This window comes from Heloderma suspectum, chromosome 3 (genome assembly GCF_057233095.1).
Source record: "Heloderma suspectum isolate Gila_16-S chromosome 3, 16-S_ref, whole genome shotgun sequence".
Lineage (NCBI taxonomy): Eukaryota > Metazoa > Chordata > Lepidosauria > Squamata > Helodermatidae > Heloderma > Heloderma suspectum.
Window position 1 is genome coordinate 87,022,122 of NC_139460.1, and position 27,989 is coordinate 87,050,110.

A 27,989-nucleotide genomic window follows, 5' to 3' on the forward strand; every position below is an offset into this window, starting at 1 on the left:
ATTTACTGGGCTTTACTAACCCACCTGCTTGGGCTCATTCAAGCATCACTGAAGTCTGCAAACTTATTCAGATTACACGGAAATAAGTTTAATGGTTACAGTGGTTGTGATTTACCATCTCCTGTGGAACATTAGGCTAGCAATACATCTGGGAGACAATGAAAGAGAGAGATGAACTTGCATTCCCATTGCTTAAAACTGTTCTGGACAGCTCCACACAGGGCTCAGCCAAAACGACTCACTGTTTTCCATTAGCATTTTTGGCAGTGCCAAAAAAATGCCTCTTTTGTTGATGATTTTTCAGCACTCCTTGGAAAAAAAGTGCTTATTCTTCTAAATGGCCTCACTTGCTTCAGTGATATAATGGTGCAACCAAAATATTATTGCCTACCTAGAATTGTGGCATCATCACATTTACTCTTAAGGATCGTTGATTGATGGGATCACCCATGTAACTAATCCTAGGAGGGGGAGGGGGAGGGGGAGGGGGAGGAGGAGGAGGAGGAGGAGGAGGAGCTAACAGCCAAGGGAAACAACACTGCTGATCAAGGCTGAAAAAAGTGGGATCTTCACATGGCCTAAGAATTTTTCAGGTGAAATTTCCACTTCATGGAAACCCCTAGATTTTACTGGAAAGCAAAAGAAGAATATCCAACACAGGTCTAGTTCCACAGCAAATAAAATAAACTAATTTCAATGACAAACAAAAACCATGCACACACATGTAATTTCCAGTCATCCTTTGGATCATGTTTTACATATTGCTTATTCCTGCTACTGCTTCTGAGCAGCTAGCTTCATGTGCACATAAACATCACACAGCTCTAACAGAAGGTAGCTTTTCTGTATGCATTTCGTGACCTTTGACGCAACTACCTTAGTCTCCATGCTTTAAGCCAATGCAATAAAAGAATAGCAGAAACCATGCACTCTAATGCAAATAGCCACACCTTTAGGAAACAGTTCAGGATTGTATGAATAAACAAAAGCATATATGAGTCACTCACTCAAAATTGGTATTGTCCATAGAAATCAAACCTTCAGATCTGAATAGTTAGCATGCAATGTCTCCAAGATTATCTCTTCCTTAAACTTAACCTGACAAGTACAGTCAATCTTTATTTGCATGTCTACTTTTGTACATAAGTGATCAGTGTTATAAGTGACTGAATGGAATTAGCAAAATAAAGGACTTATGGTTTTCTTCAGAACAGCTCCTGTTCCTTCCTCGACTTTCCCATTCTGACTTTAGGAACTGCACAGACTACGATTTCTGGTTTCACGCGCAGAGCCAGCTACCAAAGTGCAGGCCTGTTTTTATTAGCTTCTCAAACACTTTGCCAGCTCTACGTTTAAATCTTCAAAATGTTTTCTAAACACTCTGAATCATAATGAGAATTCCATTTACTGAAAAGGTGCAGCCTTCCATATAACAACTGAACATGTTTAATGACTGATCCTTTTATACATTACAGCATCACTCATGTTTTCAGTAAATGGATATAATTTTCTCTGCTTTACCCTATTATTATCATTCGTTAGCATCACCAAGCTACAATTCCAACTGCAGATATTTTTCCCCCAGCAATTATCTTCTGCACAGAAGCAACTCAGCTAAGTTTAAAAGCCATCTAATTCTGCATAACAGGCTAAAAAAGCAGCAAACGTATTTCAGAAAAGAATGGTAGAATAGTAGGGTTGGAAGGGGCCTATAAGATCATCGAGTCCAGAAAGAAAGGTCTGCAAAAGGGAGCTTCTTTGGAAAAAACAAATAATGTCTGCTGTGCACAAATCAAAGGATGAATCCTAGTCCTGATAAAATCAGCATGTTAGTAAGGAGCAGGAATCAGCCCAGCTATGCAGACTTCATGAATTATATTTGCAGCTATGAGGAACCAATTCATGCCATGTTTCTCTGCCCTGTGTGCAGTCCCAGCCTTCCTCAGGCATGTGCTCATGTGAACCCAGGGCCAATTCAGACACTCACAAAACTGAGAATCTTCTCCAGATAGGGAGGGGCAGGCATACAGCACCTCCACCCTGCACAGAAAAGTAATGCGTGACCTGAATGTCTGATTTTAGGAGATCCTTCCTCCTTGAAATGGGGGAGACTGCCTCAATCAGATGTACACACATATCAGCTCATGTACAGAGCGCTCAAATCTTACATTACCATATAAACATTGGATGCGGGTGTGTGCCTGCTTCTAACAGATGGAGAGAATTCTCAGCCAGGTGAGCATGTGAAGAGCACCATAGTGCCTAGCTCTCACAATCACAGATATGACCACCAGCACTTCCCATAATGGCAGCAGCATTTTTCTGCTGCCACCATTATGGGAATTGCTGCTGGCCATATCCATGAACGTCAACACATTATGTCTGGCCATGCAAATATATAAATGGGGATGCTGAGACTAGTCCCATAGAGAGAGAAGATACTGTACAAACCATTACATAGATTCAGCTTGGATCAAAGGAATTGTACCTTTACCAGTTTCACAGATAGGAGCATTTCAGCATTCATGGCAGGACAACGATGGAGTAACTGTTAAGATTCTACCTCCTTCACAACTATTATGGGCACAAGAACTCCATTCCTTATGGAAGAGGGAAAGCCACACCTCCACTGATATATATGGCATTTTTGTACACAAAATACAAAGGGTTGGAGCCAGGGTTACTCAGACTACACCAACTGAGTAACCCCTGAGTAACAAAACTAATGAAGGACAATCTGATTAGAAGACCACCTAGGTATATGTAACAATATCCAACAGTCTGGATTTGCTCTTTTTAGCAGTCACCAAATTTTAACCAGAAATTTTATTTTTTGTCACTAAAATTTTAATAATTTCATTTATTAAGTCCTTGCCACAAATAGAGAGCCAAGCCCTCTATATCGCAGTACATGTGAATTATTTAAAGGCCATTATAGTTTTACTTATAAAAGTGTACTAGTCTGTGTTATGGACTTCATTCTAAAACTCTGTCTACAAATAAGCGTTATCTGCATGAGTAGCCAGAGTCATTTAAATTAATTACATAAATACAAATGGAATGTAAAAATTATTTCTAATTAATTTGTTCTACAGGAAGTAGCACAGTTAAACATTATTTCGTGCTATAGTAAAAATGAATTGAATTCAGTAGAAAGGTTTTTCCCCCCCATTCCTTTGGATGATGAAGCATAATCCATAACCATACAATATATTATTCTCTATATGACAAGTATGACTTGTGAGCTTGGGACTATTATGTATTTCAGCACAAATGTATAGAATATTATACCATATATTTAGAAAACCTTAATCACAGAACATAATACCCCAACCCAATCGGATCCTATTGCATCAGAACATTCCAACATACACCCAGGGTTTCCCATTCACCATAAGATTATAACATCTTAGCCAGCTGAATGAGTGTGCCTTAAATGTACAAGACCATCAAAGCTGTTGGAAGCAAAAACTCTAATCTGATGGATTCCTACATGTGCGCATTGGCTGGCTTCCCTATTCACTTCAGTGTGAGCATCTGTTCCTTGAAGAGTTACCTTCTCTGCTGAAGTGAATGAGCAGTCCACAGACACGGGATTTCTGTGTGTGCATCTGAGCACTAACACTACAGTGCTCTGTATCTACACCACCGGGCAAATATTACGCAGGTACAAATGGCACCATGGGCTTTTCTACATGAGGCTGTTAATACACTATATCTAATCTGAGCACTACATGAGGAGTGTTTCTTTTCCTGCTTTTCTGCTACATAACCTCTAGGTGGCACTGTGGTATAATGGAATAGTGCAAATACACAAGTGGAAACAGTGTTTTCTTTCACCATCAGACATAATACACAATTTTCTCTGTTCTAAAAAAACTCACTGAAAGTGCTGTTTATAAACAGAAGCAAAACCAGAGGGTCACATTGTTGTCTAAAAAACCCATAAACAATGGTGAGTAGGGAATGATGAATGCACAATAAATGCCTCATGTGGAAAAGCTCCATAGCTCTGATGACAGATCTGCACTACTGGATAGCAGTCCATAATTTGGCCAGCACATTTGACAGTCATTTGCCACAACACCACCAATGTGGACTTAGATTGGTCTCATAAACACAGGAAGTCTCAAACTGCTTATTCTAACACAATTCTACTGAAGTGAAAGTAATGACTGCAACAAAAAAAAATGCCTGAGAACTGCAAAGAACTCTATGAGTAGAATTTTCTTCTAAGTCTTACCAGCTAAGATATGACTTGATTTTGATATAATCAAAAATGCATACCTCTTCCACTTCTACCCACAAATCTCAGGTCATTGAATCTTGCTACTTGATTCTTCATGGCAGCAGTGGCATTTCTGAGTTCTGCAGAGTAGTTTTCATCATTTCCAGCCATTACTGTGACCAAAGTCCCATCAGGGACATCTCCTAACGCCACCACCTAAAAGATTAAATGGAAGAATCCTGAGTTTCCTGTAAGTAATTTGAATATGCAAACTTTAAATAAATCAACATGAAGAACCCACAGAGTACAAAACAGGGAAAGAATGCATACAAGTGAATCTAGAGTAAGTTAGTCGCACTTAGGGCCCACTGAAATCAATGGGACTTAAGTGATGTTTAACTATTCACATTGATTTCAATAGAACCTAAGAGCAACTAACTTAGTCTGGATCCAACCCACTGAGTAAATTAAAAGTTATGAAGCAAACACACAGGCTAATCTAGCACAGCAGAGCATGGTAAAACCAAAATACCAAATATTGTCTTGGAAATAAGTTTCATTTCAATAAAACTGGCATAAAGATTGTTACATCAATTCTGTGTGGCATTTTGGAGTCCTGTGTTGATGTGGTGACTAAATCTAGGATACCACACTGCACTGCTACTGTGCCAGCAACAGATTCCTGCTGCCCGTTAGTGGTATTTTGCAAAGTTATGATGCTGCAAAGAAATGGCTGGAAAGACAGATGACACAAACAGGGATGACAAAAGACTGAAGAGATTGCCCATATGGCATCCCAAAGGCCTTCTGGCCAGAACAGATTCATCTATATCAGCACAACCTTAGTGTGATCCAAGCATCCAGCAGATGGTGAAGTGACTGTAGATCTAGGTTCAAGCCCCTCTGCCATGGATTTTTTGGGCTGGAGCCAGACTTAATCACGCTTAGGGTAGACCTGTCGAAGTCAATGGGCCTTGGGTCAGTCATGCCTAACTTGTCCCATGTGTTTCAATGGGTCTACTCTGAGATCCAACTCACTGAGAGTGACTTTAGGTTGCTAAATGCAAGGGGACAGGAAGCTACACTATATCTCCTTTTGCTTCCTGTGCAGCCGTGAAAGGAGCCAGCTGTACAGCTTCTCCCATGACTGAGCTCTTAATGCAGGGGGTACACTTGTGCATTCCCCTCTGGAGAAAATACACGACTCCCCACTTCAGATGCTACACAGGTTGCACAGAGCACTCTCTCTTACACTCCCAACCACACAGTGGGGATTAAGAGTGATCTGCCTCACAAGGCAAGCAGAATGATGGCTGTAAAGATCCTTGCACATCAAAAGTGCAGTGTAAACGACTTGCAGTGAGCTGAGAGGGCATGCAAAGCTGCCACCACGGGATTTCTCAGGCACGGTGACTTGCCACATTTGCTCTCAGAAGATCCTGCTGCACCTATATTCGTATCAGCTAAGGACATTTTACAGAAGAATGATTCTGCTGCCTTCACTTGGTATTTTCTCTGCGTATGAAAGTTCACAATTCAGTTTATCTTTGTCAACAGTCTTTCCCCTCTATTGGTTTAATAATGACTTTCCTATTACTGTTTTAATGTATATATAACCACTTCCTTTCTAATTTCCTCTGAAATAGTATTGAACAACATGCCTTTAGAGGTGCTTGACTTTCCCCCCTTGTTCCTGTTTTGTTGCTTTAATCTTTCATTTTATTCTGTAGTTACTTTTTCTCCAGTGGGTTCCCCTATCACAGAGCTAATTCCTGATCAGCCCTAGAACCAGCTTGCCTTCTCCACTCTATACTGCCACCTCAATCATGAACATGCTGCATGGGCATCCAGTTGAAATCAAAAGTACTTTCTTCCACATAACATGTTTAGAATCAGGGTGTTGGAAGCTCCTTAACTGCTGGAGGTCCAAAAATCTCCTTTTATCTCTGAAGCTAAACTCCCCATTTGAGTTTGGCCCACATGTTCCAAGTAAGCTGCAACTTCTAAAAAAATATTTTCACTTCTGCTGAAAGCTTGTTTGTGTTGAAATTTCCGCTTAGCGCAGACATTCTGCTTCCCTTTACCTAGTCATCTTTTGCCCTCCTCTATAAACGGAATGCCACAATCAACTCACTTTTTCACATTCACTTGCTCCTGTCCCCCCCCTCCCTTTTTTACATTCACATTGAGGTTAGTCAAATGTTTATGGAAGAAGCAGGAACCAGGCAAAGGTGGATGGACAAACTAGACAGGCAAAACTCTGGGACATAAGATCCTTCTCACAGTGAACTATATACAACTTTACTGTAAAGTGTGCCACTCAGTTTTAAACCTGAAAGTGTACAGAACTCAAAAGCATATCTCTGCCCACTTCTGTCTGTTGCCTAAAAGGGCATATTCCCTCATATTTTCTGTCTAATAGGAAAAAGCATCCTGAATTAATTACCATAGAAGTTCAGGCTCTCCCTTAGACTTCTTTAGGCAAGTATACCAGAAGTGTTTGGGTTTTCTCCCCTGAAGCTTCCAGAAGCTTCTTGAATGAAGGACCAAGAGAGTTGACCAGGGACGGCATGGCAATAACTGGGCTCCCTCATTTTTTTGTTTAAAGGAAATAAGCCTAATGCTGCAATCCTATGCATGCTTACTCTTAATGCCATTCAAATGATTTGAACCTATGTATGAATAAACTTGATCCTAAGAACAGTTAGTTGAGAGTAAGCCCCATTTAACATAGTATGACACATTTTTGCATAAACTTGATCTAGTTGTCCCAGTCCTAACCATACTTATTGAAAAGAATGGGACTTCCTCCTCAGTGAGACTTCCTCCCAAAATAAAATGTTAAAATGCATTGGATTGTATCCTTAATCACTAATTATTTTTCCTATTCAAAATATTGTAAGATATTAACAACAATTTGGCAGTCCACAAATATTGCTCCAGATGCAATATTTTACTTTTTCAGTGGTGGAAACCAATAAACTACAGTGTTAGAACCAAAAAGGAACACATTTTAAAGAAATATGATTTTACACTATGTACTTCTCTCTGTACATGCATACTAGTGGTTAAACCCTCCCCCCCAACCTCAAACACAAGAGGAACATTTTCTGTCTTTAAAAAAACCCTACAGAAAAAGTGTATTTTCAGCTCTCCACGTTTACAACATGATACAGGAAACTCTAGTGAGCCACTAAAGAAAAAGAAATTTGTGGGCCCAGGAGAAAGCGACTGGTAAGTAAAGCTGTAAAAGAAGCACAGAAACACAAACATTTACATTATAAAACAGACTAAACAGATAAGTAAGAACTTGCTGACTGGAGATAGCTGGTATTTTGCTAGACTGCTCAGTTTATAAAAATATATTTTACGCTAGCTGAATGGAATATCACCAATTCAAAACCACAGTAGAATTAGATCTTACCGTTTTACCCCATTCAGCAAGCAAAAATAATTATATGAAATAGAAAGAAGATTGCTACCTTGCTTTAAATTATACTATTTATTACAATTTATGAAAAGTAACCAATAGTTACAGTTGATTTTCTTCCTTTTTCACTTAATTTATACATTTTATTTTGAAAGAAAATCCTGGGTTTCCAAAGTGATTTTGGCAAAGTTATGTGGAATTCTGTCTCTGAAGATGTGATCTACAGATCAATTAAATCTGAATACTCAGATTTAAAATTATTGAATCCCAATGAAATTCAGTGTTCTGCAGCATTATTATTATTATTATTATTATTACAATAATGCATAATTCTGCATTGTAAGGTGCAATGGAAGAGCATCAAGGGAATTAACTATAGGAATTGGCAGAATTACCACCAATTAGCACAAGTTCATGTGCAGTCCAGTTCACAAGGCAGTAAACAGAGACTGCGGTGTTATCCTAAATACTTGGAAATAAATCCTGAAGAGTACTACCCAGCACAGCGTTAGTTCTAAATAAGTCATGCTGAATCCAGCAAAACATAACTTCCAAGTAAATATAGAACCAGTGTGTAAGCCTATGATCCTAAGCATGCTTGCTTGGAAATAAATGTTATTGAAAAGAATAGTACCTACTTCTAAGTAAGTGCATTTAAGAATGGAATGCAAATCCAAGTATTCTCACTTAGCATGTTTGGGCTTTGTAGGCTGCAACTATGTGGTTACTGTAGGTGTTCTGGTAAATAATAACAATGCCAGGAAACTTATCAGCAATTCTATTTAAAAGCAGAAGAACCATTTGGGTCCTGGACTTTACTAGAACTCTTTTATGAGAAGCTGATTGTTGATCTGAAGCCTTAGAACACTAAAAAGCAAGCTCTTGTGGAAACAGGTATTTGAAACAATAACTAGATGTCACTATTTCCCCCTCAAAATTATTCAGATACTCCCACCAACCCACCCTCCCTTTGTGAAAAATATTTGGTTATATCTACAAGGAGATTATATAAGTGATGGCAACAAAATAAACCCAGGTACAGTTTAAGGGGAGGAAATTTTTAAAACGAGTGTGTATGTGTGCGTGTGTGTGATAAAAAAATATGCAGGATGAGAAGCTAAGTACCCCACAAGTCTCAGATCGTGTCTTTTTTAAAAACAGTATTCTGCTTTAATCTCTCTTCCCACCCCTTTCTATCCTGTTTCTTTTCAGGTTGAGGTTGCAGTCCTATACACACACTTACCCTGGAGTAAGTCCCATCGAATTCTATGGATTTTACTTCTGAGTAGATATTGCTTATATATGTATAGTACTTGAAAAGAAAGAGGAAGACCTAGGTCTAGAAGAATATATTTTTACATACAGTCTTCCCTGAACACTACACCTTCGCCCCGTCTGATGGTTGCTTTCTGCATTTGTCATACGACCGATGAGAGTTTTGCTTTTGTTTTCTAAACCTCGATGCATTTCCTATCCATCTTGTTCTTCAAAAGCAAGAACAAGCCGGGTGGGTTTGCAGACAGTTCTCAAAGCTGGGGTAGGTCGGAGAGCAACACATTTCTGGGGAAATCAAAGGAGAAACGGGACCTATTGCTTTCATCCCCTTTGCCTGCTGCTTAAAACAGACCCGGGCAGGTAATCGGGTTTAACAGGGCGGTTCTTTAAAAGCTCCGCTCCAATTCGAAGGAAAAAGAGCGAAACACGTACCGGCGGCTGTCAGCCTGTAGGGAAGCGAAGAAAGTGAAGCTTGGCCAGCAAAGAAGATCCTCGCTTCTTAGGGTCCCCTGGGAACAGGAAGGGCGCGCGGAACGTTTGAAATAGTACAACGCGGCCTCCTAACACAGCAGCTTCCCCGTGACTTAGCTGCAACTGGCGCGTAAGCTTACGAAGCTGGCTAAAATGGGGAAAAAACCAGAGCGCGGGGGAAGGGGGCGGCTTTGTTAATAAACAAGACCCCCCGATCCCAGGGTCTTGAAAGGACGCCCCATTCAAAACCAAAGGCAGAAGGGGCGCTGGATTCAGGGACGGTGACTTCTAAAGCAAGTGTAACTGACGAAAACAAGTGTAATTGGGGGTTGCGAGTGTCGGGGCTTGCGAGGCGACACTTCACTTGCAGGGTCCTGGAGCAGGGCTGTGCGTTGCTATTAGAGGGATGCCCTTGATCCCATGGACTTCGGTCCGAGCCACCTTGGGGGACAGTTTACAAGCATGGCCCTCGCTCTCCCCCCTCCCCAAACCCCGAAATCCAACCCTACTCCCCCCCCCCCAGATACATCCATGACCCCGATCAGCCTTGAGACTCAGTTGGCACCTTGAATCACGACCGTGAAGGGCGGGAGATGGCGATTCAAAAAGGTCCAACTCCGGCACGCTTCGGGAGGGCCTCTGGCAGGCAAACAAACGTATTATTCTCCAGCCGGCCACCGATTTCAAAGGAGCTGCCACCGATTTCAACGGAATGTGTGCTTGTCTCAAGAAAACAGGCTTAGGCTCAGGGCAGCCAGGCCCATGCACGCCCCTGCTCGGAAGGAAGCCCCGCTCCGTTCAATGGGGCTTCCTTGCAGCGAGTCGGTGTCAACAGGGCCGCGGCCTCGGGGGCAGACAGCTAGTCAGTGTCATCGCGGGGAGAGGCGCCTCTCTGCCAATTAGCGGCTTGAGGTGGCGCCCGCCCGTGTGTCGCTGACGGAGCACCTGCAGCTCGAGCAAAAGTGTTACTCCCAAGGAAGGGCGTCCCGGAGCAGGGCGGCAGGCGGAAGAGCGTTTCTGGAGGCTGCGAAGCGCGGGGAGAAAAACTGCTCCAGGGAGCCCGCTTCTTCAAGGTTGCGCCCTGGGATGGCGAAGCGAAGCCGGAGTCACGCTGAATTAGGCAAGGGCAGACGGAGACAGACGTCCGCAGGCCAACGAGCAGCAGGGCCTCATGAATTCCAGCAGCGTCCGGCTCCAAAATCCCTCGGAAACTTGGTTTTTTATGGGGTCACACGCATCAAAAAAGGCAGTTGGCCTGCGTCTTCCTTGACTCCAAGGTGGTTAGGGCGAAAAGAATGAGCCCAAAGGGGGTAAAATGAAGGTGTTCCCTGGCTGAACACGTTTGCCGCTGCAATCTATGAGCCGCCTTCCTTCCAAGGCAGGGTGCTCAGAACTGGGACACAACGTTTCTCACTGCTGAGGCTTCTCCCTCTGTTATTAAGGCGCAAGAGCAACCCCCTCCCCGCAAAACCAGCTCTTTAAAAAGAAAAAAGAAGAAAAAGCCGAACTACTGCAATGGTCAAAGAAATTATTCCAGGGGGCTTCTACCGTACCTTTTGCAAAGCAAAGCGCTCTGCAGGATTGTTGCCAGGCTTTGGATCTACAAGCAAACTCCTTCATCTGGCGTGCTTCGATTTAACTCGTTCGTGGGCGACGGCTCAATAAGGCCAAGGCACGCTTACTTAAGAGTTCCGCGGAAATCAATGCGAGTTTTCCTCCAAGTTAATATTTGCAGTGAAGTCCTACGGGCACGTCTACTCAGAAGTAAGCCCCATTGAGTCCATCGGGACTTAGGGCACAAACATACTTTACTTTAAATATGTGTACAGCAACTATGACTTTTCATTTTTACTCTAGAGTCGGCGCATGGAGGCTAATCCAGATCTTAAAAGCACCCCCCTACTTCCCGCATTAGGGTTCCGATCCAGATCGAGGTCCCTGCACCTGCTCTCTAGCGTAAAAATGTTAGGATAATCGCTCTTGAACTTGGTCCAAGCTTTCGACTGCCGGTGCCCTCAACGTGTGGGATTAAAACAAAACCAAAGAATCCTCGCCACCCCTGAGCTGCATATATTAATCCCTTTGGATACACCCCCCCCCCCCGTCTGCCGGCTTCCACAACAAAGAGGCGTTTGCAGGTGCTTCAGATTCAGCCAGACTGCAAATAACTGGACCTTGCACAGTCTTGAGCTTCCGTCCAGTCCCAGATAGCTAGAGAGAAGCAACCCTTGATCCCGCTCAAATGAATGGCATCCTCCTTACTAATTTCAACTCCATCTTTCCCTGACATGTGGTGATGAATCTTCTTTTTCGCTCTGGGCTGAATTCAGGGGAAAGTAACCTATTCTGTACTGTCCAGGTGGCGGGGGAGAGACTGGGCTCCTTCAGTTCCAGCACCAAACAAAACCCACACCAATAGTTAAATACACCCCCCCCCCGCACAGTTCTTTTTCTACAGTGCTATCCTTGCAGACCGCTTTTATTAATGTTTTGTCCGAAATAAGTTTCACTGCGTTCAGTGGGGCTTTCTCATATGTACGTGTGCTAGTTTGTAGCCTTAGACTGATTTGTGAATGAACTGCAGGGGCTGCAAGGAGTGTGTTCCGGGAATAAACCTTTTCCTCCTACTCTGTTCTGAGTAAGAGGAAAGAACTATGTGGGAACAGAATCAACACTGGCATATGAAGTAAGAGGGGCTTTTTGTGTTTACAGCTTGCTGCGCTGGGAGGAGGCAGCAAAAATGATTTAGGACGCACTGGTGGGAGAAACACTGGAAGATAGATTAGATAACTAAAGAGGCCGGGGCCCAATCTTGTGTGTGTGTGTGTGTGTGTGTGTGTGTGTGAGAGAGAGAGAGAGAGAGAGAGATTACACACAGATGTTTCACTCTGTCTAAAGAAGCATTTACCTGGAAGTAAGGACACAATCCTAAGCATACTTGGAAATTTATTTGAATTCGTGGTGGGACTTACTTCCACATTAAGGAATTTCTGTCCAAACTGCACATAGATCCCACAGCCTACAATGGATCCTTAATTGTTCCAGGCAAGTAAGCCCAGGATTAGTGTGTCAATATATATCCCTCTCTTGCCCCAAAGCTACAGTGGACAACACCACTCCTGCAAAGAGCTTGCAGATTTACTCCATTCACAAGCCAGTCACCCTGAAATATTAAGATGTAAAACCCTTGAAAGTGTGTGTGTGCGCGTGTGAATTGGTTTAGATCCCTCCCAGTGTATCTGCGGAATCGGTTAGAGAGAGAGGGAAAAAACCCAACCCTGGCAGAGTAAAAACAGGCCTAGGATCCATCGTCCCATGAAATATTTCCTTTCCAAGATATTTACTTACATGTGTCACTCCTTGTCCTCCAGGCACCCCTTGGCATGAGGCCCTTGGATCCCTTTTGCTGCATGCTTGTGGCTGACTGACATCCCTGAAGGCATTTATTTAGAAGGAAGCCCCATTGCATCCAATGACATTTCCTTCCAAATACTGTATGCTTAGGACAGCAGAGTTAAAGGCCTCCAGGTCAGTGTGCTCATGCTGAAAGTGTAAGATTTTGATGGCACCAAGCAGAGTAGTGGCAACATCTCTGTCAGGTTTGGGCAAAGGTGAATAGAAAACAGACTATGACCCACTTCTGGCCAATTTCCGGAGGACCCCCTTGGCCTGCTGTTTGCTGGGGCTCTTGCAGAGAGTGCTGGACAAGGTGGAGCTTGGTTTCATCCTTCCTGGATGCATATTCAAGGTTGTGTAGTGACTGGAGTGTTGGAGTGCACCTTGGAAGATCTGGGTTCTAGTCTCTGCTTGGCCATGAAGCTCACTGGGTGACTTTGGGCTGGCCACTGACTCTCAGCCTAACCTACCTCATAGGGTTGTTGTGAGGATAAAATGAAAAGGAGGATCATGTAAGCCACCTTGGGTGGGATATAAATATAATAATAATTGAATAAATAAAAACGTATTACAAACTAGTTATGCCTTGACTGTGAAGAGATTCAGAGAATCCATTCCTGCCTTATATACCCTAAAAATAAAGAAGGGTGGATGAAGGGATCCCAGTTTTGTTTTAAAGGAGGCCAAACCCACCCACCCCTGTATTAGGGAATGGGAAGATAAGGGGGGTAGGGGGATGGTGGTGGCACTTGGTGAACTTACAGTCCTAAGCACAATCACTAGCGAGTAAGCCCCACTGAACAGAGCAAGTTACTGCCAAGTAATCACGCGCAGGACTGTGCAGTTATGTTCGAATCCTTTGAGTCCCTTCCCTGGAATGAAGTCTAATGGATTTCTTTTGCAGGAAACATGCCTAGGTACCCTTACCTGGCTGCGCTCCTGCAGGCACTTACTTGGGAGAAAATCTCATCTATTTCACTGAGACTTCCTTCCATGCCCACAAACAGGGGAGCAGTCTGTCGGCGGGGCTGTAATTCGGCGCCCGCTTATTTGAAAGTAAGCCCCATTCCGTTCACCAGGACTTCAGTCCGATGAAACAAAGAGTAGGGTCCGGGTGCGTCTTTCCGCTGCCTTTTCCGCCTCCCAAAACCACATCTCGCTCCATCCCGGGGGTACAGCCCACATGGCCGTGAGGGGCCAAACTCTGCATGGGGGTTTGCACTCTTGGGCTCCAGCCCTAAAGCGCAGGCAGTCGGGAGTAAGCGCCATGGATTTCCGTGGGTCTTACTTCCGAGTAAACGGGCAGATGCTGGGGCTGCAAGGCTGCAGCCCTGGAGGGATGGAAGGTCCAGTTGGAAGCAGCGGGCCTTAGTGCCCAAGTCAGCATCTTTCCGAATGGGAGAGGAGTAGGCCGATCACTTGCAACAGGACAGAAATCCTACTGCTTCATGGGCTGGGACACCCTCCTAGCCGGACACGGCCCCGTTTAATTTGGTTTAGCTGAACCCCGCACAATATCGATACATCTCCATATCTCCACTCCCCGCTGCCCCCCTCCTCGTACCTTGAAGGCGATCGGCAAAGTCTTGTTGCACCTCCAGTGGGTCGGCAGGACGGAGCAGAGGAAGTTGGGGCTGTCGGTGCGGACCAGCTCGCCCGGGTGGTCGGCCAAGACTTCCACCATGCTGCGGTCTGCGCTTCTCAGCTTGCCCACCAGGGCGCCGCTGCTGCTCTCCTGGCTCACCAGCGGCAGCGTGTCGCTCATCTTGCCCGGACTCAGAGAGGTGGAGGGCGGCGTGAAGCGGCGGCTGGTGCTGGTATCTACGGGGATACGCATCACAACAAGCCTTTTGAGTGAAAAAGTTCCGCAGAGGGCTTCGGACAAAGCGAAAGGAGCGCAACTCTTCGGCCGGCGGCTCTCGGGAGACCCACATACAAGGAAAGAGGCTTAGGGCCCCGGAGCGGGAGGGGCGAGCGGAGTGAAGCCAGTCCCGAAGTGAACTCGGATCAACAGCTGGGCAGAGCAGGGGGGCTTTCTGCTTCCTGGGCCGGCCACAGTTAATCCAAGCATCCAGTTTCAGGCTGTCCTGGAGATGTGCGCGCGCGCGTGCCTCTTTAAAAACTAAGAAACAGACAAAACAAAGCACCCCGGCCCTATAGCTTGGGACAAGTTATTTTTCCTCCTCTCCCCCCTCCTCGGGGATCACCAGTGTTATTAAAATCAAAGTCCCTTCCGAAATCCCACACACCGAGAGGAGTTTTGAGCAAAGGAAACGCAAGACATCCGCTCGAAACCACAGGCGCAGAGACAAAAGGAGGGAAGGCGCGAGGCTTTTTTCAGTAGTTAATTTCCTATCATTTCCAGGCGCGATCTTCTTCCCCTCCCACCGCTGCTAAAGTAGCGTTAGCATCCAGATTCAAGGCATCCGCCTCTTCTCACCGAGAGAGAGAAATCAGTTTTAAAGCGAACGGGCTTCGAAGGAGGTGACCTGAGGTTTTCAAAGGTCAACCGGCTATCACAGCATGATATACGGTACTTCATCAAATATTTACGGTCGACTCTATAGAGACTTTAAACACAGCAGAAATCCATTCCTGTCTCTTTTGCCTCCCCCTCCCCTTCTCCCTACAGCAGCCTCGAAACCGAATCTCAGTAGTTCGCCTTGCGCCGCTCTTGAGTCCCGCCGTCCCGCGCGGGCGAAGCTTTGCCCCCAATTACTCAGTGCGGCGGGGCTTGGATGGGACAGGGTCTCTCGCGCAAGTCGTTAGGATGCCGCGCGCCGATAATTTCAAGCGTGCGGGGAGGAGCCGGGCAGGGGAAAGGCGGGCGAGTCCAGAGAAGAAGAAAAAAAGAAAGGAAGAAAGAAAGAAAGAAAGAAAGAGCTCTTCGGGCTGGCGGTGCTGGTTGGATTGTGGGTTCCCTCTGTGGTTAATGCGTGCAGCAACTTCTAACACACACACACGCCTCTGAAGTCACCCAAGGCTCTGCGGCCGCTGTGTGAGTCACTGCCAAACTCTGAAGGAAATATATCTGAAGCGATCTTCCTCAAATTCAGCCACAGGGGCCGGCTTCTCTCAGCTATGGCGTAACCACAGCAGGTGGAGCTCTGCCGTCGGGGCCATCGCTTCCCTCGCTCTCCGCCGCGCCCCCGCCTCCCCCCCTTCCAACTCCGCACACCACGAGCGCTACAACACGAGGCGAGGCGGGCAGCCTCTGCCCAGCCGAGGGGGCCCCTCCTCCGCCGAACAAGAGGACCAGCAGCGCGCGCGGCCGGCGGTTAAAAAAGGGACCGGAGCAACCACCCCCGGCCTCAGCTTCGAGGGTGGGAAGGCAGTCCGAGCGCGGGAGCCCGCTCCGAGCGGGGGGCGCGATCCTTCACGTGTTCAGCAGACTCCGACGGCGAGCTTCCCCGACGGCTGCTGCCCGCGGAGGCCAGGCTCCCCAGCTGCAAGCGACCTTCGGCGAGGCGCTGCTTGTTTGCTCATGCTGATCTGGAACAGCATCGTTCCCGCTCCGCCGCCGCCGCCCCCGCCGCCGCCCTCTCCCTCGCGCCTTCTGGCTCTATGAATGGAGATTGACTGGAAATGAATTTGCTTTTACAGTAAGAGAGTCCGGAGGAATGTCATTCCCTCAGCTCTTTTGCATAGGGGAGGACGCGGGCCAATCACAGGCCTTTCCGGCGCTAAGCAGGGCGCGGCTCCAACCCAACTGGGCTCCTGGAATTGGCCTGCTGCGCCCCGCCGCTGGAAGCTACTGTAAGCAGCCCGGAGAGAGGCCCGCGTGTCACTGGGACGCCGCGCTCCCCGGCAGGCGCGCAGCAACCCGTGTGTGGCGGCGGCGGCGGCGGCTTGCGTGGAGGCTGCGTGGCCGCCAAAGGCGGGGGCGCGCGCGCTCAGCTTTCTCCCTGCGCTGGGGGGCCTCGAGGGAGGCAAAACAGGCCGCGAAAGCGGCCCTCAAGGAGCGCGGGCGTCCGCCTGACGCGCAGCCCCCGGCTGCTCCCCTCAGGCTCGCCCGCCTCCCAGGCTTTCAACCTGGCCACGCATTTCCATTGGAACGGCCGGTGCCGCTCGGCCGCTTGAGCGACGTCTTTCCCCCTACCGGGCGCGGAGCGAGAGGGAAGCGTGCTCAGCTGCGAGCGGACGCGCAGTTCTCGCTTTTTATATCTTATATGTGTAGACACATATAAGATATACTGCGAGAAAGAGCACCCCAGGAATAGGGCTGCCGCGCCCGCCGCCGCCGCCTCTTCTTCTTCACGCACACACCCCGCTCCCCCCACTCAGGGCTATTCCTCTTTGACCAGCTCCATAAAAATGCTGAGAAAGTCCAGATGGGAGGCTTTCTCCAGCCTGAACATAAGAGCGGTGGGCAAAGAGTCACCTGCTGCATTTCTGCCGGTTGTATGCAGCTGTCAAAAAAGACACAAAAGGCAAAACACAAAAAGATGGCAACCCAAGAACCAACTGTACACACATTTCCTGCCTCCCTTTGTGCAGAGACAGCCAAAGGGTGCAAATGCAAGTGCACACCTCTCCAGACACTCTAGGGTAAGTGCTGGAAGAGAATTTGTTTTTTGTTTTTAAAAAGGCCTCACTTCATTTCTCCGACCTGCCCCTCACATCTCTAGACACTATACCCAAATCTCAATATGCAATAGCCTGTGTTCTTTTTGTGACTTAAAAAATGCTTTGAAAGAGTTGGCCAGGGCAGGTGTAGTCACTGAGGCGTTTTATAGATCAGTTATACAGATAATGGCATTTTGTTAAGTCTTCAGAAATGCAGGGCAGGGCATAGGCCACATGCAAGATGTTTTGGGTCCATTGCACAGGGCAGCCTTCCCAACCTAGTAATCTCCTAATGTGTTGGACTACAACTCCCAGAATCCTGGGAGTTGTAGTCTAACACATTGGGAAGGCACCAGATTGGGAATGGCTGGCATAGGGTCCCTGCTTTCCTGATCCAAGCTACTACTCTTCACTTTCTAGTCTAGGCCTTTCTAGCTATCCAGCCCTGGGCTTCCTCCCACTCCTTCCTTTCTAGAATTAGTGGGTCTGGAACTCCCCCTGAATCACATAATGTGCTCCAGAGCTGAGCCCTACCACTGTGGAAAATAAAAGGTTCTAGGACCAAGCCCTGGCTCACATTAAGATCTGATCCTTCCAGGACTCCCATTCCTCAATTCAGCTTCTTGAAGGGTGGGGGGAAGCAGGCAGCACTATCTGGTTGCCTGCTGTCAGTATGAGTGCGAGACAATGCAGTCCACAAATAAGTTGGACAGGAAGTTGCTAAAGGCTACCCAAGAAGTCCATTTCTCAAGTAGGATGAGAATCCATTTCTCGATAGGCAGGATCACACCCTTTCAAGTTCTGAGGGTTGGCCTGAGCCTTAAGATGCCAACTGTTATAAGGAATATTACTTATTCTGTGGCCTAGCAGCTCTATATGGCATTATGTCCATGACTCCAAGCTCTGCAGTTCTTCAGAACTACTTCTGGTTGAAATTTTTTATCTGGCACTCCTGGTTGACACAGACTGCAACAATGAGAACCATATTTTTGACCAGGCCAAATGAGTCCATATCACTGTGTCCAGTCTAAGCGAGATGCCTTGTTTTGTCTATATCATCTGAGAAAGCTCAAATGAAAAGCTAGCTGAGTCGGAGTGATTGTTGATCTCATGTGTCAGAAATCTAGGATTTTCTATAATGGTTCTTTGTGAAAGCATGTGTAGTGTAGTGGATAGAGTGTTGGACTAGTAATTGGTAATGCTGCTTATTTCTTTCACGATTGTATTTTTAATCTGTTTGTATGTTCTGCTTTAATTAAGATTCTGTTTTTAATCTGAATCTTATTGTTAGCCACCTTGACTACCATTCTTTTTTCTTTTCTTCTTTTTGTGTGTGCAGAAAGGCAGAATATTAAATACATTAATTAATTAAAAGTTTCCAATTCCCCTCATCCACCAAGACCAGTAGGTCACCATCTCTCAGCCTAAGCTCTGCCTCAAAGCTGATTGCAAATACAACAGAAAAGACCATGTACACCACCCTAGGTGCTTTAAAAAGGGTGGGATAAAAATGTTAATACTCAATTGCCACACATAGGGGCGACTATAGCTAAGTGTAGAGGACATGATTTGCATGCCGAAGGTCCCAGGTTCAATTCCTGGCATCTCCAGTTAAAAGGTTTGGGAAGCAAGTGACATGAAAGACCCTTGCATGAATTACTACTGCCAGTATACTGGACCAAATGGACAAATAGTCTGACCCTGATATAAATTAGGCAGGTGATGTTCCCTTGTTTGAAGGACTGCTCAAAAGAAGTGGTGCACTGGAAGGCCTACATGTCTTCATATAGCCACTCCACAAACCCCTTGGCCAGTTGCAGTGTGTGTGTGTGTGTGTATGTTTGTGTGTATTCACCTATTTCTAATTTGTCAAGGGTGGTTGAGGGTGCTTTCTTACTAAAATAAGCTGGCTCTGTGTAACCAAAGGAAAATTACAAGAGAAAGCTGCTTAGCACTCACTTCCCCTATTGAAAAGGAAAGCTTATAGCCTACTGCTTTTGTTCCCCCTTATTTCTTTTGTGTTAAATCCTGCCACATCTGGTATACCCTCCAAATTAGTTGCTGTTGTATCCCACGGTAAGTAACCACTAACCAGTAATGTGACCCTTGAAGAGGACAGCATGTACATAAACTGTACGCAAATGTTATTTCATGAATTAATGGATCAACCAATGAATGACCTCTCTGAGATGACTTCATTCAACACTGTTTCAAGAGGGTAACACAAGGGAGGGCATGACAGACACACAGCCCTGGAATTGTTCCTTCCAAACCAGTCCCCTGCACGTAAAATCAACTCATTCTCACACAACACTCACAGACAAAGCTCTGGCACGAGCAGCTGACTTAGGCTCTCCCCCTTCTCATTTGCCTTTTTCTGAAGGAAGACAATTGGTAGGGGTCAAGGGCGAAATAAAACATCCTTCAACAGTGAATGTTGTTGATTCAAAAGTGAATCCAACAACTGGTTGGCTGGATGCAAAAGTTTGTGTGCTGCTCAAGTTGTAACAAAATAGCTCTATTTGTATTTTTAGCATTGAATTAGTATCGCCTACCTTTCATTTTTGCATCAAGACGTTGGCCCATCTCTGGAAATCCTTCAGGTCTAGAATTTCTTCTCTTTAACCCAACATTTGGGTTAAACATATGGTAGTTTTTCTGAGCGGAATCTTGGTCAGATCAGGACTGTTATGTTGGTAATTTTCATACTCCCTGGTACAAATTAGTTCCACTTTGGTGGTGAGAACAGATCACTGTTTTCCCCCTGCCCCTGTTCACTCCCCCCACTGAGACAGGATAGCAGAGCAGAAGCCTAAGAAGACCAAGTATGGTGTGTGGGGGGTGGGGGGAGACGGATGGAAGAAGGGAAGCTTACAACTCTTGCTTTCCTCAAATTACCGGGGACCACGGGGAGGGGGGTGTATGAAAGGGGGGGAGGGGAAAATTGTTTCCCAAGAGGCTAGAAGGCACGTTAGTTAGCAACGTCCGTTGCACAAATCTGCAACATGGAAGAAACCACAGCGGTCTGGAGTGGGGGCAGGGAGGAGATGGCCTGGTGCAATCGCAAAGAGGAAGCGGCTTCCTTTTCAAAGCTTGTTATTCCTCGGGTCTCCGGAGCTGCTGCCCACAGTTGGGTTGCGAAACGGTGTCCGGAAACCTCAAGCCAAGGCAGCTCGAGCTGAGCAGCATCCAACGCCTGCAAGAGCCTCTCCCTCTGCGGTAACGCGAAGTGGACGCTAGAGGGGGCCCAAAGCCCTTTGCCGTCCCCGACGGTCGGAAACAAGTAGCACTGCGGAGGCCAAAGCGGACGAAGCGGGCGGGGAATCCCACCCGCCGATGGGCCCTTTAGAGCCCGGCTCTGCCCACCTCTGCATGATGCTGCTCAGCTCAACGGCTGCAGAGGCACGGCAACCTCAGCAGAAACGGACACGACGGCTTTGCTCTGTTAAGCTGGAATTTCCGGGGAGCAGTCTCCAGAAACCCGCACTGGCGCCCCTTTTCTGCATCCGCCCCGCGCCCCATAAACTGCTTGGCCACAGCGCGCACCTGGCACATCACCCTGGCAGAGCAAACGAAGCCGGGCGATGAACGGGGGCGTCTAATCTAGGGAAGGGCCGTTACTCGTTCTCGCTTTGTCTTGGCAAATGTTGCGACCCGGAGAGCTTGAAGTCGCTCCTCAAAGAGCCGGCATCGGAAGGGGCCAGGCGGCCCAGCTAAGGGCGGCGGGGCGGGGCGCATCTTTCAGGTGTGATCGTAGCCCAACCTTCCAAGGCCAAGCTGGTGTCCTCCGGATGTGTGGGGCAACTCCCATCATTCCCAAGCAGCGTGGCCAATTGGCCGGGCAAGATGGGAGTTGCAGCCTAACGTATCTGTCATAGCCTTTCCCCTTCGGATCCCTTAAGGGCGCAATCCTATGCATGTTTAGGCAGAAAAAAGGCCTCCATGCTGGGGCATGCTGGGAATTGTAGGGCTTTTTCTGTCTACACATGTATAGTGTTGCGCCCTAAACTACAAACACCTCGCCGAATAACCGTGTGCACGTGCGTGAACAGTGGCTCGCTCTCGGGGCACAGCGGCGGATGGGGCCCCCGCCCTGGGTGGTTCAAAAACACCCAGACAGGCCCGGGCGTCCCGGCGCAGCGCGGCCCAAAGGCCGAGGCCGCTGTGACTGGGCAGTCGGGGGGCACCACGCGGCCCTCTTCACGTCCACAGGGCACCTCCGGAGTCAGCTGGGTTGGGTGGAATCAAGAGGTGCTTCCACCTTACTGCCAGAGGATGCCCTTACTTAGGAAGCACGATTAGGCGAGAAGGAAAGTCCGTGAGAGGCCCCGGCACAGCGCTTGGAGGATCGGAGTTTCCAGGCGAAGCCCCCTTACGGCGCAATCCTATGCATGTTTGGCAGCAGGGCTGGCTGGAGGCGTGGTGGTGGTGGTGGTGGGACCGGTAGTACGTTTTTGCGCCTCAACATGCATAGGATCGCGCCCTTACACCTGTGGCGGGTCGCGTGTCTGGCTGAAAGCAAAGGACGCGGGAGGCGATGTAACGCGATGCAGACGGACGTCAGATCACAACGGCCCCTCGGTCAGTGCTGGCGACGGGGACGAAGGACGTTTTCAGTCCTGATCCTACGCACAACCGGCGTAGTCCTGAGCTTCGACAGAGCGCTTTCGGGGCTTCCGCGCGCTTCACAGACGCGATCTCAGGGATTTCTAGACTACCTGGGAACTAGTGCCGTGCCGCTCTCCCCGGAGAACCCGCGGCGGAGGCCGGGGAAAGAAGGGCTTTGCTCGAAGGCCTCCGAGCCAGGACGCGGCTGAAGAGGAGGAGGCTTCCCGGCCGGTTGCGTCACCGCCCCCCCCCCCCCCGCCTCCGGGCGGTAGGTTTGACTAGAAGTCCCGTCTGAACTTTGACAACCATCAGCCAGCTGATTTTGGGCCACGTGAAAAGGGCAGCAAATAGTTACTTGACCAAGCATTATAATTACTCCATGTTTACTTCCAGGGCGAGGCATTTGGGGGGATTTTGTGCCTCGGGTACCAAAATAACTTGGCTAGCCTCGGGTACTATGCACCTTGCCGGGGAGGGGGCATTAGCTGACCCTCCACAGGCCCCAGAATGTCTCAGGAGGCCCTGCCAAGCGAATCGGCTTAGGATCACCGCCCTCCCCTCCACAAGGTAGCCCGCGCCTTTGCCTTGGGAAGCCATCCCCGCTGACGCCAAGGGGCTTCTTTTCTTCTGAGTCAGGCTGTTTAGGACTGCACCTTTTAGGGCGCCATCCCCCCATCGCGTGTTTAGACAGAAAAAAGCCCGGCGAGCACTCCCGGCTGGGGAACGCGGGGAGAGTTGTCCCTGCCGAAACATGGCTAGGACGGCGCCGTTAGGAACCCTGTGCCCGTCGTTCTTCGGTAGCGATAGAGCCCCTCCCATAGCAGCACCCCAAAGGCCCCTTTGTCGAGGGAGACCGGAGGGCAGTGCTTCGGCTAGGTCATTTTAGACCCCGGATACGGATAGTCTTCTGAGCGCGCCTTTTCGAGGGCCGTCTGTGTTGCTTCCCTCCCGTCCTGCAGCACAGCTGACATTTATCTCCCCCCCGCCCCCACAACCGCCATCCCACGCGTTACAACTGCTTCTGCACTGCTGATACGGCAGAACAGCAGCAGCAAAACTGTTCGCCAGCGCCGATTAAATAAAAATAGAAAAAGACGAAGACTCTGGGCATGCGCGGCTCTTCATTTTAAGCTCGCCCCATCGCGGCCGCGAGTGCGGCAACCGCGTGGCTGTTGCTTCCGGAGCTGCCGCCCTCCCGCCGGACTTTGGCCCCGCAGTCCTGCCCTCGCTGCGCCCTGCCGGAGGGCAACGCCAACGCCAACGCGGAGCTGAGCCCGGGCCCTCGCTTGGGTCTGCCAGAAGCGGCCCTGCCGAAGGACGTCGCCGCGGGGCGTGGTTCATCGTGGCCCTCGCCGGGACGCAGCGCCTTTCGGCTGCACATGTCCGCAGGACAGCCTGGGTGGGCTGGGGCGGGGGGAGCGTCCGTTTTCTGGGGGCCGAGATGACAGGCCAGGCGATGGCTTGTTTGGGACCTCGGAGCGTAGCCTGCGGACCAGTTCAGGACGAGCCCGCTCTACTTGCTCCAGCTCCCTGGGGGTGTCGGGCGGTGGGGGGGGGGAAGCAGGACAATGGAAGGACCTTCATTGGCTTCAGATGAAACCTCTGTCCGCCTGGGACTTTTTCGGCTGTGTTATCCGGAAGAATCCCCGAGGGAATTCAGGGTATTCGGCCCGAGACCGCTGCGCAGCACGATCAGAGCCACGTTTGCTCGGAAGTGAGTCCCTCGGAGTGCCATGGGGCTTACTCCCGAGTAAGCAGGGTTGCAGCCCTAGGCCGTGCTGACTGGTGGCACCGATCCAGGGGGTCGCCCGGTTGGAGCTTCTTGTCCTCAAAACTCCTTTATGACGGAGAACTAAACTGTAGGACCCCGGTTCCGAAGCACGCTCGCTTGTAACTCAGTCCCATAGATTTCAAGGCCAGTCACCTCCAGCTGGCCTCGGGCGTACAGAGGCATAATTTCTTAAAATAAAACTGAACACACCAGCATTTGCAACAACCCTGCGAGGTCGACCTGCCCACGTCAACCCACCGCGTTTAGCGGGGGAGGGGAAATGTGCGCGCCGCCGTCGCCAACCCAAGGGCAACGGGCTATCCTACTGCGGAGTAAAGGAGCATTGGGGTGCGGCCAAGAACTTCAAGGATTTCGGTTTTCACTTTGCCCTGGAGATCGGGCTCGTGGCGGCTTTCCCCGGGAAGCCCAGCCGTTGCCAACTTGTATGTGGATCGCAAAGCGGCGCAATTTGGCAGGCAGGCAAGGCAATGTCTCCTTCGCTCCTTCCAACCAACCACTCGTCCGCTTCGCCCAGGGAATTTTCACACTTCTAAGTTGGGTGCCTGCCCGTTCCGCGCAACTCCTAGGCGGTTATTTCTGGATCTTCCCTAGAAAAGAGCACCGGGGTTCCTTTTCAGTTGCTTTAAAAGGCATACCTGGCCCCACTTCTTTTATCTGTAACTCGCAACGGGCTGCATCTTCCAATCCTTTCTAGTGCCTTTCCCCTTTGCTAGCTGCAAAAGACCCCCTTGGCTTTTTAACTGAGTAACGACACTTTTTAGTAAAGTGCTAATTGATGTGCTCAGAAACTAAGCCCGGTTCCAAATGGTGTGTGTGTGTGTGTGTGTGTGTATACATACATATATGGCAAAAGTGAATGAGATTTATGCGTTGCCGTGTCATGACGCTATTTTCCTTTCTTGCAGGTTTGCGGTCGTGAAGGGCGCGATTCTCAATCCATTTCAAACTGGCGAAGTCCGCGGCTTTACACAGTTGCGGACCCTTCTGTGGGATCATCCCTCTCGATTTACTTGGCAGTACGTCCCATGGATATCTGAGAACTTACTTCCAAGGATGGATAGGATTTCAGCCTAAGCTGGTTGCCTTTCAACCCGAACGCATCGATGGTGAACCTAAACTGCGATCTATGTTTAAAACCAATCTTGAGCCATATATATTCACAATAAACGCTGTGTGTGTGTGTGTGTGTGTGTGTATATATATATATATATATATATATATATAAAATCTCCTGTTTGAATCACAAGCCCACCGTTTTGTACGGCTCAGCCTTTTCTCTTCACGAATACGGATTTGCTTTGTTCCCTTTCTAGATCTCCCAAGGAAAAATAAAATAAATGAAATGAAATCCAAAAATCTAAAAGGGAATAATAAATTCGAATGCAGAATGTAAACGATATCACGCGACCGCGACTCATAATGGACCCTCCTTTAAACAGTTAAATTGGGTTGACCCTCCCGTAAGTCTATGGACAATTTCTCAGCGCGACCCTGTGGATCGTAGTTACTCAGACATGAGTCCCGCTGGTTTCAATGGGGCTTGAACCTGCCTTAGCAAGCGTGTTTGGAGCCGTATCCGGTTAATAAACGCAGGTTCATCACACGCGTTAGATGAATGTTCTCCAAAATATATTTACACCTACTGAACTTACTTCCGAGAAAACAAAGAGTCTTGTGGCACCATAAAGGCGAATAGATTTATTGTGTCCTAAGCACTCGTCTAGAGCCCTATTACTTCATCTAGCTCACGAAAGTTCATGCCACAATAAATTTGTTAGGTTTTTTTTTGAAGATGCCACAAAATCTTTGTTTTCGCTAACACCAAACTTATTCAGAGGATTCGAGCCTATAAAGGTTGTTGTAGTTTTTTTAGATAATTGTTTTTGAGTCACCTAACAGTCTAGGAAATTTCTTAATTTTATCGTTCCTTTGAATGCAGGTTAGAAAACTAGATGGCTTATTTGTAGGACAGGAAGAAAATACTTGGATTTAGAAATAGTATTTTTTTCTTTTCAAAATACACCCCCTCCACGTAAACTTTACCCCAGAGAAAGTTACGTGGTGCAAAAGAAAATAATAAGTAGTCAGTAAAATCCCGGAATTTCAAGAGAAGAATATATTTCCTCAAGAAAAAAAAGTATCACAGGAATATTCCTAATGTAGAAAATTATTTTTGCCATGAAGGTGATTTATACATTTTTCACTTAAACCTAATTGACATGCTGTACTTGTCTGACGCTTAAGTCCTCAACGCGTTTATAGCCCGATGCACGTTTATTCAGTAAGCAGGACTGGATTTATTTATTCATGTTTTATACATACTTATTTATAGGCCACTTTTTAGGGCATACCCTATATTTATTATTCCCAGTCAACACACTGATGTGGGAACAAGCCCCATCGAATTCAATGTTTACTTCTGAGTAAATAGGATTGTGGTATACGTGTGTTTAGGACTGCAGGCTTACTTAGCAGCAGGCCCCATTGACTGCGATGGGGTGCGGTGGAGAGGAGGGCTAGGGCACTTGGGGTGTGAGAAGAGCGCCGGTTCGAATCCCTCCACCAAGGAACTGAGGCAGAGGGCGGGTTTGGGGAAACCAGGGTCTCTCAGCCTGTTGCACGATTGTTCAACAGCGGTCACCTCCCGCCCCGTCCTAATCTTCATTTACCTGGGTGTAAATATACTGGAACTGACACCCAAATATACTGGAATTTACACCCAAGGCTTAGATATAAGGACTGTCGAGAAGCAGCCCAAAGGAAAACATAACAATTCGGATTCACGGCTGCTCCCCTAAACGGATCTTTAATCCAGTCTCTCCCTCGCCTCCCATTTCATGGTATGAACAATGGAAAGCAAAAACAACCCGAATGCCTTACTCTGCCCTGAACATCTCAAGGAGGTTTAATGTACAAGAAGCTACGGAAGAGGAGAAAATCAGAGAAGGCTGCAGAAAATGACAGGAAAGACACTTCCGGATTGATAGCTGAGTCGAATTAAAATAATGACATTATTTTACCTTCCGAAGTAAAACAATGGCATACAATGGCAGCATCCCTGACGTTAATTTTTTAAAAAAATTCTGTGAGTCTAATGGAAGGAATCAGCCCGATCTATCGTGAAAGTTTGTAAGATCTGCTTGTCTTGTTTTTGTTTTTAAGGAACAACAAGTCACCATTCATTGCTGTACAGTTTGTATCACTAAAACTGTGCTTCTGATTTTTAATTCCTGCTCTTCCAGTCTACCTATATTACAGTGGGGGAGTAAACCACAGTTGAAATCTCTTAGTCATTAAAGAATGCTTCTGTCACAGAGGATTATCAGGATGCAAAGCATCAACAGAGTTAAGCAAAACCTTTGGAAACGTGAGAGACCAACAAATGATTTTTAAAACAGGGTATGTTGAAAAGAGAGAGAGAAAGAGAGAGAGAGAGAAGCATGAAATGTAATTGAAGACCCTGTAATGGCATGCCAATACTGTAAGGGGTGTGCTGCCATTAGAATGGCGTGTGGCATTGGATATATTATATAGAAGCAGCAAAGTAACATATCCCTTGCAAATTAAAAAAACAGACTCAGGGGGGAACATAACCCGACCGCTGGCTATGCTTCCCTCTTCTCGGAAGTACATGAAAGTGTACCGCAGGAACAGGCATACTTCAGGCTTACAGGATCTATTGGGTGGGTGTGCGTGCCAGAACCCCAAGATCCATCAATTGGACCCAAATGAAAAATAGTTGCTTAGGGAACAGACATACCCTTACAGGGTTGGATCCAGATTTAGTCATACTTAGAGTAGACTCACTGAAATTAATGGGGCTTAAGTTAGACCCATTGACTTCAGTGGGTCTACTGTATGTATGACTAAATCTGGATCCAACCCAATATTAATGAACAGGGTACTTCCCAACACAGGAATTTATTTTCAGTTCCAGAACTGAGCTCACAGTCCTTTCATCCACAAACCCACTTTTCTTCTGAGGCATCCTTCATTTCAGTGGCCCAATTTGGGGTAGAGGAGCCTTTGTCAATCTGCTGCAATCTACCCAGAGATCTACCAATAGAACCTGAGCTACCTTATTTTATTTATTTATTTATTACATTTATATCCCACCCTTTTTCCTCCTTAAGGAACCCAAGGCTGCAAACATAATCCTCCTCTCCATTTTATCCTCACAACAACCCTGTTTGCATAAAGGGTGGTGGGGAATCCATTGTTTT

General features: G+C 47.4%; 1 protein-coding gene across 12 annotated transcripts in view; it reads right to left on the reverse strand.

The window, feature by feature from the left end:
- The window catches only part of RUNX1 (RUNX family transcription factor 1), a 243,420-nt gene that overhangs the window by 102,903 nt on the left and 112,528 nt on the right, over positions 1-27,989 (reverse strand). For 11 of the 12 annotated variants that reach the window (XM_084843683.1, XM_084843682.1, XM_084843686.1 and 8 more), the window contains 2 exons: positions 14,365-14,621; positions 4,288-4,444 (listed from right to left, as the gene is read on the reverse strand). In XM_084843683.1, the coding sequence (XP_084699809.1) occupies positions 4,288-4,444; positions 14,365-14,565 (358 nt within the window). In that variant the 5' untranslated portion in view covers positions 14,566-14,621. Of the gene's footprint in view, positions 1-4,287; positions 4,445-5,069; positions 9,889-14,364; positions 14,622-27,989 lie in introns of those variants that run through there. The other variant, XM_084843692.1, reaches the window with a different exon arrangement.